The 12199-nt window shown below is 42.4% G+C and overlaps 1 protein-coding gene across 2 annotated transcripts in view; it reads right to left on the bottom strand.

Moving 5' to 3' along the window:
- The window catches only part of rpap1 (RNA polymerase II associated protein 1), a 46278-nt gene that overhangs the window by 26083 nt on the left and 7996 nt on the right, over window positions 1–12199 (bottom strand). For both annotated transcript variants that reach the window (XM_036542002.1, XM_036542003.1), the window contains exons 12-19: window positions 7783–7962; window positions 7236–7370; window positions 5305–5475; window positions 3931–4088; window positions 3344–3514; window positions 2827–3022; window positions 771–880; window positions 444–639 (exon numbers count right to left, since the gene is read on the bottom strand). In XM_036542002.1, coding sequence (XP_036397895.1) covers window positions 444–639; window positions 771–880; window positions 2827–3022; window positions 3344–3514; window positions 3931–4088; window positions 5305–5475; window positions 7236–7370; window positions 7783–7962 — 1317 coding nt within the window. The remainder of the gene's footprint in view (window positions 1–443; window positions 640–770; window positions 881–2826; window positions 3023–3343; window positions 3515–3930; window positions 4089–5304; window positions 5476–7235; window positions 7371–7782; window positions 7963–12199) is intronic.

Here is a 12199-nt window from a genome sequence, read left to right as displayed (position 1 = left end):
TGGAACACAGACCTGTATTTTGCATTATAATTAACCAACAGCTTTATCCCACCAGAAACTGTATCACTGGCTCCCTCTTATGGAGTCAGAAAACATTTTTTTTGCTAACCATTGCCAAAGGTCTTCTCTATCTGATATAATAGCACATTTCTGTAGTTTTAAAAACCACTCTTTGAAAATAAAATCACCTTATATTGAAGGTCATGTTACATAGTATAAGTGATATATAAAAACAGTGAAAATAATAAAAAAAAAATTTCAAGAAAATCATTGCGTGTGAACAATAAAGTTGGCCAAGATATATACTGGACACTTTATTTTTTCAATAAAACAGTTCTGCATAGTTTAGTCATCCCTCTCTAAGCTAATGAATTTTTAAATGTTATCCATGGACTGCTGACTTGGAGAAGCAGCGCAGAGAGGTGTGGTAAGAGTTATGGCACCTTTTGGGCAAGCCCACGATGGATGCTGCTGGCAGTGTGAAGAAGGTAGCACAGTGCAGTGAGGAGGGGTAGTGGCGAGCCAGGGCCGGCAAGCCTGTGACTGGGGCTCCCTGAACCACATCCTCGCCCAGGAAGGCTGGACACTGTCTCTAGTCCCAGCTTGCAAAATTGTGGATTACAGAGTACTGAGCAGGACCTGGAGAACCACCACAGAAAAATTCACATTTTACACACATCTCAACACCACTATACCACCACTATATGGCTGAACGCTGCCACAGGAATCATCAACACACAGCTGAACACAGAACCTGAGCAGATACTCACTTGAGTCTGTCAATCATGCTACGCACAGCCTGATGAGACAGAAGTGGGATGAGCACCTCTGAGGTGAGACTCTCCAGCTCCTGGAGACACTCTACAGGCTGGAAACAACTCTGAGGGAGGAGAGCAAAAAGCACAGACTGCCATTATGCCTCCACGTCACCTCCTTTCATAAAGCACTAAGACCTACACATAAAGCCATGTCACACCACATCATACTGGAGCATGTCACACTATATCACACTTTTGTGACGCGCTGCAAAAAAAGTTCTATGTGCCATTACGTTTAGGAAATTTGCCATATTACCTTTAGCTATACTTTGGTGGATTTGACTGATCTGTTCTGATCAATTCTACAAGCCTGTTAATCTCTCATCAATCACAGCAGTTTATGACGTTTCTCTGGTTATACTGCACAGCTCTGATCAGTGCCAAAGTCTTTGTCATCATGAAAGGTTACATGGATTGCAAATGCATGCACTCCAAATGACATGTAAATGTAATGCTAATATTAAACCAGGCTTTCATTTGATTTTTACAAGGGATGCACCGAATCCAAGATTTGGTTTCGGATTCGGCCAAACCTTATACCATTTTATCGACCGAACCAAACCCTACGCACCTCGACATAATGAGAGTGGATGTAAGTGAGGATGGGAAGCTGTTTGCATTTGGCGGTTTAGTAGTATAGCCGGATCGTGAAAATGGAAGTCGCAACCAAAAAAAGTATTGTGTGGCAATATTTCAGGTCAAAAGAAGGCAATTCAAATAGAGCCATATGTACAATTTGTGAAGCTGATTTGTTTCATGGTGGCAAGGACCCTAAACAATTCTGGAAACATCGCATGGGACGAACTGTACCGCAACAGCTCAGAAACGGCCACATCAGATGCCGAAACAGCAGAGGTGGACACCTCGGCTTCAGAAAGTAAAAGTCCTACCATGTATTTGTTCTAGCCATTCACTAAACAAGGTGATTTCACTAATTAGCTCCTCTACCTGGCTGAAGAGTTGTACTAATTAAATTCAGCTGGTGTAGTGCATGGGTGGAACAAATATTTGGCAGGACTTTTACTTTCTGAAGCTGAGGTGTCCAATGCAATAGACATTTATCTGTGATTATTTATTCTATGGTTGTTCTTGGTGTTTACTGCATTTATGTGTGCGTAACTGAAATGAGTGGGATTTGGTATTCGGTTTCGGATTCGGCCGAACCCTAAAAATCAAGATTCGGTGCATCCCTAATTTTTACACAAACAGGGTGTCAAATGACCAGTCACTCAATCTACAGAGTTCTCTGAAAGAACAGATCTTACTGGTTATATCTCCACAAATTAATGTAGACTGTGAGCAGATAGTGTAAGGCATGTCTCACAAATGAACAGTGAAACCCTGTGTTATATTGTACATTACGTGCTTACACTGCATCATGTCATATGCATCAAATCAGACGATTTCATATATACAAGCTGACTAAACATGCTGATACCTGTTGCAGCAGCACAGCATTAAAACCAGGGGTGGCCAACCTGACCCAGAAAGGGCTTACAAGTATACTTGTCCAAATATACTGGCTAAGTACAAATATTTTCAAATTGTGAATACCTTTTAATGTATTGTAATAAGAACTTGTAAAATGTATTTTTATTACCCATCCATGCATTTATTTGTACTTGAAATCTGTGTTGCTCTACACTTGACATGAGGAGGGGAGATGTTTTCATAGATGTACACTGCAGTTCTGCTGGGTTCATACTTCTGGTGAGATGACAGGGGTAAACTGAGCACTCCCTGTTCAAGAATGCCCCCCTGTATTCTATTCTGTAATCACATTTTATCACAGTTCGATAGCACACAATAACATTTTTAATGACAGCATTAATCCTCTCTGAAATACTTGCATTTTTTCTCTTCACATTCAGCAACCACACATGAAGCTTTGGATGGTTACCTAAGCCCACAGGGCTGCATAAGGCCATAGGGCTTCACAAGGCCATGAGAGCTGCATGTTGCCTACCTGTTATTTAGGGTCTTCGTCTGTTTGACTGCTGAAACTGACCTGAGTGCTGAGCTGGGAGTAGAAGGCCCCCAGATAGAGTATCTGAGAAGAGACCAGCATCACCATGCTGTCACTGTGGGCTGGGTCTTCAAGTGTCTTCACACACCGCTTCAACCAGCCCACTATGGAGGGCTGCAGGTCAGTCACATGACACCACTTCACTGGGGGAGGGGGAGGACACTCAGAATCCTGGTAACTATGGTACACAAAGAGGTCACCGTCACTGCTGGGGACACACAAATCAGACAGCCTAAATGGATAATATATTTCCACACAAACAGGTTCTGACTTGCCACTAAAAGTCTCCAAATATATATATCATCCATTACACTCTCTTTTAAATTCAGGCTGGAAACACAAACTTACTGCATTTGAATATTGTCCTTTTCGACAGAAACATTTCATTTTACCACAGGCACTATTACTGTGCGACTTCAGGGTGAGAGTGGACATAGGAGCTACTTTACACTGGGTGTTACTCCTCAAAGGCTGGTGATAGGGACGGCATCAGCCTCACCTTTCAGGCCCTGTCTGCAGCTCTTGTTGGCAGCCAGCGGTGTGCGTGATGTAGGTGAGCACGGTAAGGAAGGCCAGTGCTCTGTGCAACTCCAAAGACCTCAGGGAGCCTCTGGGGGCCCCCTCTCCAGGAACGGACTGCAGCACCTTCACCAGGAATGGGTAGAGATCCCTGAGAGAGACAGAGGGCATGGCACTGCTGAAAGGGTCCCAGTCTCCTCTGATTCCCAGAGGACAGCTGAGCAGCATTCAGTGTAACTCCACGGCATGCTGTCCTTACTTTCATTCTGACGAACCAAATTTCCACAACTGTTGCATTTTGTTACCTTTTCCTTAGTTTGTACAAATATGTTCCATAAATGACAAACAGTCTCATGATGAGGTTCCAAAATGAGAAAAATATGAAACATCTGTTTAAATTCCTTATCCCCTTATTCCTATTCTATCAGACTTATTCCCTATCCTTATTCTGTCACTTCACTTCAGCAGCCGTGCCCCTTAGGTTACTTCGGGGGATTCTAAAGAGGAAGGATTACATGAATCCTGGTGAAAGCTAACCTATGACACCCTCCGCCCACCCAGTCTCACCTGTACAGGTCACTGGCTTGTCCGTACGCGGCCGCCACAGCCCACAGCCTCAGGGCTTCTGTGCTGATCCGCAGGGCTTGTCCTGTCTCCAGCAGCAGCTCCTGGGGCTCCAGGGCCAGCACACGGACCAGACGTTCCCTCACATCCATCCCGCTCAGCTGAACAGAACAGACCATTAGGGCAACATTCCGCACAGTCTCTTAGAGGCACATCTCTCTAAGTCCCTTGCCAACCTCAGGATTAAGTATAGCCTTCGGTTAGTGAATTCATGTTTGCTTCAATGTGGAAGGTTGGGTGGGGAGCACTGTCCCTCCTTGAGAGACAAACCAAAAGTCCTACGATATTCACATCAAAGTTAAGATAATCATGCTGACCTACAAAATAAAACACAGTTGCAGCATGATAAAGAACAAATACAACATAAAGAAGCATGGAACTGCGGATATGAACAACAGCCATGTTAAAACTGATGACACAGTAGTAACAAAGCTGCAAACACCACCACCAACACCAGCAATTCAAAATGCACTGAGCACTGGCACAACCTTCTGCCTGATGAGCCTACAAGTAATAACTAACAGCAAAAGACTAGCTGTCCCAGCTGACACCCATTGGCACCTGCTCTGGCTACCCTGTCACTTGCTCTACCTTAAGCAGGGCTGCTGCCTGCAGCTAACTCCCTGACCATGTCCGGAGTTACAGAGACATCAACACATTTTACAGGTTGAACATATCCATGTATACACCTGGATATTTTCTAAGACATTTCAGGAAAATTACATTACTGAGGCATTTCAGGTAAAGTGCACTCCAGAGTCGTGTCAGGTAGAATACCCTTCTAAGACATTTCAGGGAAAGCATCTTGCCCAAGCATACAGGAGAAGCAGCTCATCCAGAAATCAAACTGGCAACTCCTGTGATGCAATTACTGCTGTACCACAGTGCCACCCACTACACTACGTCACTTTTAACCTGTCAGAGACACATTAGTTTGTTTCCACACATGGTACAGATACCAGGGACTGGGAATTTAGCACACAGGTCGGAAAAAATTACATGTGTGTCAATCCAATGAAAATCCAGTCAGAAGACCGCTGTTGAAGAGACTTTATAATCCATAAATCCCAAGAAATCAAAATCCATGGCTGACAGACTTGTGATTGGCAAGGGATGACTACATATACTCACACATACACAGATAACTCTTCTGTGATCTTTGTGTGTATACATACTCACATTTATATAATAATTATGTAATTTTAGTGCATTTTCTTTGTAGTGTTAAACCAGTGGCAAAGGGCCCAGATGCTATTTATGTCATTTAACTGCATTTCCCATGTAGTATTACACCAGTAGCAGAGGGTCCAGGCCCACCAGTCTGGCACAGGCATGTCTCCCAGCAGAGGCCAGCACACGCAACAGCTTCACCGCCTCGGCTACAGGAAGCCCATGCAGGTGCTTAGGGGCAGTCATGGTGGGCGGGGTCCAGGTGCACGGCAGGAACTCTGTCAACACTGTCTCCACAAGGCGAGGGCAGTCCAGGACCTGGAGGAACACAAACAGCAACCACAGAAATAAGCAGTGCAATCCATCAGCAGTGCAGAGCAAGGGCTCAAACATTCGGGATTAAATATAAGGTGGTGGTGCTGTCCTCATTCTTTAAATAGCCCTTGCTTAGCGGAGCCGGATGTGAGAGAGAGCAAATTATTACATAAACAGACAAGCACTTCTTGCATGCAGTGTCCAGAACTACAAACGCACATAAACCTTCCTCAAAATCCAAGTACTGCATGGACATCAACAGAGAAATCTAGTAAGTTATTAGTTATTGAATAATAAATGTATGTGTGTTTTACTTGTGTAGCAATTTATGAACAGCAGAAGAAGCTATCTGAATCTAAAGCAAAAATGAGCCACCATTAACAGGTTATAAAAATAAAGCAAAATGACAACTTAGAATGAGGCATGACTTTTTGTTGTGGAGATGGACCACAAGAACATACCTGCATATCAACGAAAAACCATAATGTGACTATTCACCCTGAATTACACATTTGGACAAATTCTAGTAAGAAATTTGGTTCTTAAATATGATACTATGATCCTCAGGCATCTCAACATACATGTGGATACATGCGGAATATAAACTTTTCATTAAAGCAGAATTTCTGTTCATTTCTTGTTTCCATTTGCTTTGCCCAAAATGTAACAGGAGTCACACCACCTCCACAGTCACACAGTCATTACACACAGATTTGATGTTCAAAATACTTTCATCAATCCTGACAATCCAGCCCTTCCTGACCACTTTTTGATCACTTTGGTCCTGGTAGCCTGAACCACTGAGCTACTTGGGAGCCCATTCATTCTGCTTAATTGTGATAAAATGAAATTATTTTTTCTTGGTCTCTCTCAGCCACATCACAGTATGACAGAGTTTGTGCTAAACTCTCCCTGACCCCAAAATTAGAATCACAAACCTCGGAGTAAAATTTCACTCAAATGTCTTCTATGAGCATCATGTTAAAAGAACATCTAGGACTGCCTTTTTCCTTCTTAGAAACATGCTTTATTATCTGGCAGTCCAAATTACACTCCCCATACTGGCTGTTCCAACACGCAGTGGCAATGGCCCTACCAAAGGCCAGGAAATATGACCGTACAGCACCCTTTCCTGCCTCTCTATAAAATAACACATTAGCTACAATTTGTACATTAATTTGTACATGTCTATTCACTGTAGTTTTGCTACTGAGGTAAGTGAATTTGAAAGAGGAAGAGGGAGCACATATTTTGTTTTGCATAATACAGTAGAGGTAGTACAACCTGAAGTGGCACCAGCTAGTGTTTTTCTTCTGGTTACTTTATTACCTCTGGAAAATGGCCATTGGGAAGCACTGTATGACTTGTGGTTAAGGACAGTGGTTAAGGAGCAGGACTCGTGATCGAAAGGTTGCCGGTTCAATTCTCCGCTGGGGCACTGCTGTTGTACCTTTGGGCAAGGTACTTTACCCACAACTACTTCAGTAAATATCCAGCTGTGTAAATGGGTAAAATTGTAAAAAAAAAAAAAACAAAACAAAAAAAAAAAAAACAGTGTGACCTATGTAAGTCGCTCTGGATAAGAGCGTCTGCTGAATGTCAATAATTTAATGTAATGCTTGTGAATGGCACTATACAAACTTACTGACTTTTGAATTATCTACTGGGCACAGTAAGCCAGTATCACCTCTCCTGTTTGTTGAGGTGCCAGAGAGAAGAGGAGGACAGGGTGACTAGGAGATGGAGCAGGAATTAGGGGGTACCTGTGTGGCGGAGGCAGATGAGTGACGGGCAATTCGGGTCAGGACTTCCAGCAGATCCAGGACCACTCGGGGGGGTGGTCGCATCACCTCCAGAATGTACCGCACTCTGGGCAGCAGTTTCATCCTCAACAGCCCCTGGAAGGGTGCACCAGATGGTCACAAAGGTCACTTTACATTATATTCTACATCCTGTGTCACCGTTATTATTCATGTATTGTTTGCCAATATGATTACTTTACACACCTCCATAATGCAACCCTTTACTTCAATTATATAACTGAGGTAAACTGTCATACAAATGTATATTGTTGTGAATTGTCAGTTGCTCTAAATTTCAGAGCAAGACAAGTTGATCAAGAAGAGAAGCAGTCTCAGAGAGAGAATCAGGGAGGAGAGGAGGGTAGAGAGGGGGAGGAGAAAATGTCAAGCCAGTTGGCGGAAGCAGAGAAGGGGAGGGACAGAGGTGAGGTCACAGCATGTGCATCCGAGAGGAGTAAGAAAAAGAGAGGAACTACAGGGATTAGAACAAACACCCTGGTTGAAGCACCTTAATGACATCCTCACGTGCCACATAGTGATCTGACTTCCTCTCCTCCTTCTCCTTGGCTGTCTCCTTCATGGCCACGTCCAGACCCTCATCCTCCACATCATCTTCCTCCTGAGCAGTGGGTAGCAGGGGAAAGGTGGCCATCCCCAAGAACCAGGAGAAGGTGCTGTCCAGGGCTTCCTGGGAGAAACAGACAGCAGCAGATACAAGAAACCATGGCTTATTCTGGCAATAAAATACAGCAGAAGCACAGCAAACACCAGAGAAACCAAAATGGTTACATTTCAAAAATATAAAAAGCACATAACTAATTTAAATTGGTATGAGTCACTTTTACTCATGGGCACAATAACACATGAACTCACTATCCTAATTTAAATCATTAAATTACAGATCATTTTCAGTTCATCTCCTTGGCTATGTGATACAATATGCACACAAAAATCAGTTTAAATACTTGTGCTGACATCATTCAGTCTCAAAGCCTCACCACATGAGCCCCTCACAGGTACAGACACAGGCCCCGATAACAGCAATTCTCATCGATTCTCTTGGGAAATTCCTAGACCACCAGTGCCTCTTCCCTAAAAACCAGGTAGCTAGATTCTGGTTTCCAACAACAGAAAGTGAACTGCAGCTGCTGTGCAAATCAACCCTGCAAGACCCAGACAATATCATCATCCATACAGGGACCAATGACCTGCGCTCACAAGGGGACCGAGTACCAGATTCAATAAGGACGGTAGCAGAAAAAGCTGCTCACATGTTCCCAGAGCCAACATTGTGATCTCCACCCTACTGCCCAGTCAGCACATCCAGCATAACATCAGTAAGAAAATACACAATGCCATCACCGGGAACTGTGCTCACCTCCCAAATGTATGCCTGGCACACCACCCCACTGTGACTCAAGGACATTTGTACAACCATGTACATCTGGATCAAACAGATAACAGAGTCTTTGCCATGAAGCCATAAAACCATGAAGGACACTACTCAGGGTCAAAGCCCACCAGTAGCCCTCAGGTAAGGAGAAGACCCACCCATGACATCCAGCCACCACAACCTAGACACAGACAACAAACCCAGCATCCATCCAGAGCACCCCAGCCCAGCACAGGCCCACCCAGGAGCATCCACACCACTGGAGGCCAGCCTAGCAGAGCCCAACAAAACAGAACTCCACCCATCAGAGCCCTGCCCAGGAGCATCCAGACCAGCAGAGTCCAGCCCAAAGCAACATGGCAGCAGCCCCAGCAAAAGCAGAGCTATGCAGCTACTGCAGCAAAATCAAGGACCCTGGCCTGGTCTGAGATGGGGGATCATCAACAAAATAATGTGATAAGTTGTCACCAAAACAAAAGAATTGTTCTTGTGTAAGACTAAAATGATTCTGTTTTATATTTCTAGAAATGATACCTTGTTCTGTGAAATAACATTAACATTTTGTGCATTAGTAATTTTCAGTCACTAGTTGGAATATTAAGGGTCTGTGTTCCTCAGTATTTGGAATAAAGAGCACAGACTCTGAATTTATTACAAACATAAAAAACAAGGATACTATTATCCTACGGGAGACATGGTGCCATACAGCTGTGTCCACTCACTGTCCCTCAGGCTGTATAGAGATTATTCGACTTTCCCTGAAACACAGCATAATCCAGTGTGGCAAGGATAATGGGGACGTTATAATATGGTACAAGGAAGAGCTTGCAGGTTGCATTAGAGCAATCAAAAAATCAAATATGCATATTTGGCTAAAAATCAGTAATATAACATTTGTACAACCTGACATTCCTATGTGCAACATATATACCACCCTCTGACTCCACTTATGACACAGAGGATTTTTTCCCAAATCTCCATTTAGAGATCTGCCACTTCCAGGCTCAGGGGAAGGTGTTTCTGTGGGGAGATCTGAACTCTAGGACAGGAATACAACGTGAGTCCAATTGCACACAGAGAAACCACCACATTTTAGACTGACCACTTTGTACCATTAACCAAATATAGCCCCTAGAAACAACCATGACAGCGCAGTAAACAAAAATGGAAAAGAACCGCTGCATCTCTGTCCAGGCCTCGGTTTGTATACAATGAATGGGGGGGTCAGGGGAGATGCTTTCGGTAGACTATGGAAGACTCTTTTGTGGTAGACTATGCCATCACAGACATAGACCCCTCTTTTATAAATGCATTCACTGTTAGAACCCAAACACACTTGTCAGATCACAGTGCTCATATAAAGAGAGCACAGCAACCAATGAACACACATACACCGCCCAGTAGGTTGTACAAGCTCAATCACTGCAACAGACAGGCTCCAAACAGTGAACAATTATACAAAAATGCAATTAGCACCAATGAAATCAAAAGCCTAATAAATCATACCAAAACACATATTGACTTACAAAAACAGTTGCAAATGTGTCCATAAATGATATAAGCAAAATTTCTGAGAGAGAAGCCAGAGAATGCATTTGAGTGATGATGGAAATAATAAATTTAAAGAAATATTGTTTGATGAAGACTGTAAAACTATAAGAAAAAACTGAGACAATCATCTAACCAAAAACACAGAGATCCTGATAATCCAGATTTACACCTGAGATACTGTGAGACACTTAAACAGTACAAACACACATTCAAAAAAAAGACAAGAGCACACTAACGCACAATTCAATGAAATGTAAGAGTCAATAAACCAAAATCATTTTTGGAAAAACCGGAATAAACTAAATTCAACTAAAACTGAAGAATTAGCCATCCAAAATATAAACACTTGGAAAATATATTGAAAACCTTTATAAAGATATACAAAATAAAGAACAGAAAAAATGAAACTTCAAAAAAATCAAAAACTTGTATTTTCCTGTATGATCCTGTATTAAGGACAATCAGAACCTCCTAGACGAAACAATTACAACTGAAGAGCTACATGACAAATACAAAGCCCTCTATTCAGGCAAAGCTAGCATGCCTGAAAGCAGTAATTTAGAGATGTCAAAACACAGCAGTCCTGAGCTACAATTGGTCCTACTCAAGCTTCATTCAAGAGCTAATAACACCAATATATAAAAGTAGAGACAATTTTGACCCCAGCAACGACCAAGGCATCTGTGTGAACAGTAATCTGGGGAAGGTTTCCTGCAGTATAATTAATGCCCAGATACTGGCCTTCCTTTCTGAACACAATGTGTTGAATAAGAGTCAGATTTCTCCAAAACCACTGTATATCTGACCATATTTAGACCCCACTCACCATAATAAACAAATGTCTACCACACAAATAAAGGGAAAATATTTGCCTGCTTTGTACACTTTACAAGGGTATTTGATTCAATTTGGCAAAGAGGTCTCTTTCTGACAATTCTTCAAGATGGTGTAGGCAGTAATGTATATGACATCAATGTACTCATTAAATAAATGCAGTGTAAAATTTGGAAATAAACAAACACATTTCTTCACACAGTGGTGTGGAATGAGAAACACTACCCTAGAGCACACCTCCACCCTGGGACTGATTATCAGTGCCTCAGGGAAGTTTGATCTGGCAGTAAAGGAGACAGCATGCAGGGTATTTTATGCCATAAAGAAGAGGTTCTACAATTTAAGCCCACTACAATTTTGGAAAAATCTGAAGTGTCATTCAGCCAATTGCTCTTTATGGCAGTGGGATGTGGGGTCCCATCACAAAACAGGATCACACAAATATCCCCCCAAAACAATACTAGCAGCCCAGTTTGTGGCCACATGCCATAGTCTGAAGGACAATAATAATAAGTGCCTTGTGCTGCAGCACCAATAATAAATTTAAATGTATATATTCATATTTTATCATATTAATTAGTTAACTAGTGATCACTTTATAGTTTACTGCTGGATGTACTATGTAGGTTTGATTATTCTTTATTATGAATCAATTTAATCTGTATGTATATGTGTTTTCTTTTACTTTATAGTTACATTTGGTTAATTGCTGTATTGTTTGTTGTCTGTCCTGCCAATAAAGCACATTTTGGAAAAAATGAAAATTGAGAGGGCGAGAGAGAGAGAGGGACGCAAATATGCTGCCTATGATCACAACATAATTGCAAAGAGACAAAAAAATGATTATAGACTCTAAACCTACGTTCAGACCGGGAGCGGCAAGAGCGTCAAAGTGACCGGAAGTCATTCATTTTCTATGTGAGCTAGCGTCTCTAGGCAGCGAGCGGCAGCATGACCGTTGGCAGAGCATCTTGGGCGGTGTGGGCGTCAGAATAAAGTTGAAGTCCAGGCAACTTTATGGTAATGAGCTATGATGCAGTTCGGAGGCAACCAATCGGAATTTAGAAGTGCTCCGCTCTAGAGAATTCTAGAGAACACAACGGTGTAAACTTTTGTTCCGACCAAACATTAGTTTGCAAAGCATAAT

The sequence above is a fragment of the Megalops cyprinoides genome, chromosome 12, assembly GCF_013368585.1.
Source record: "Megalops cyprinoides isolate fMegCyp1 chromosome 12, fMegCyp1.pri, whole genome shotgun sequence".
NCBI classification, from domain to species: Eukaryota; Metazoa; Chordata; class Actinopteri; order Elopiformes; family Megalopidae; genus Megalops; species Megalops cyprinoides.
This window is presented reverse-complemented; position numbering and strand designations above follow the sequence as displayed.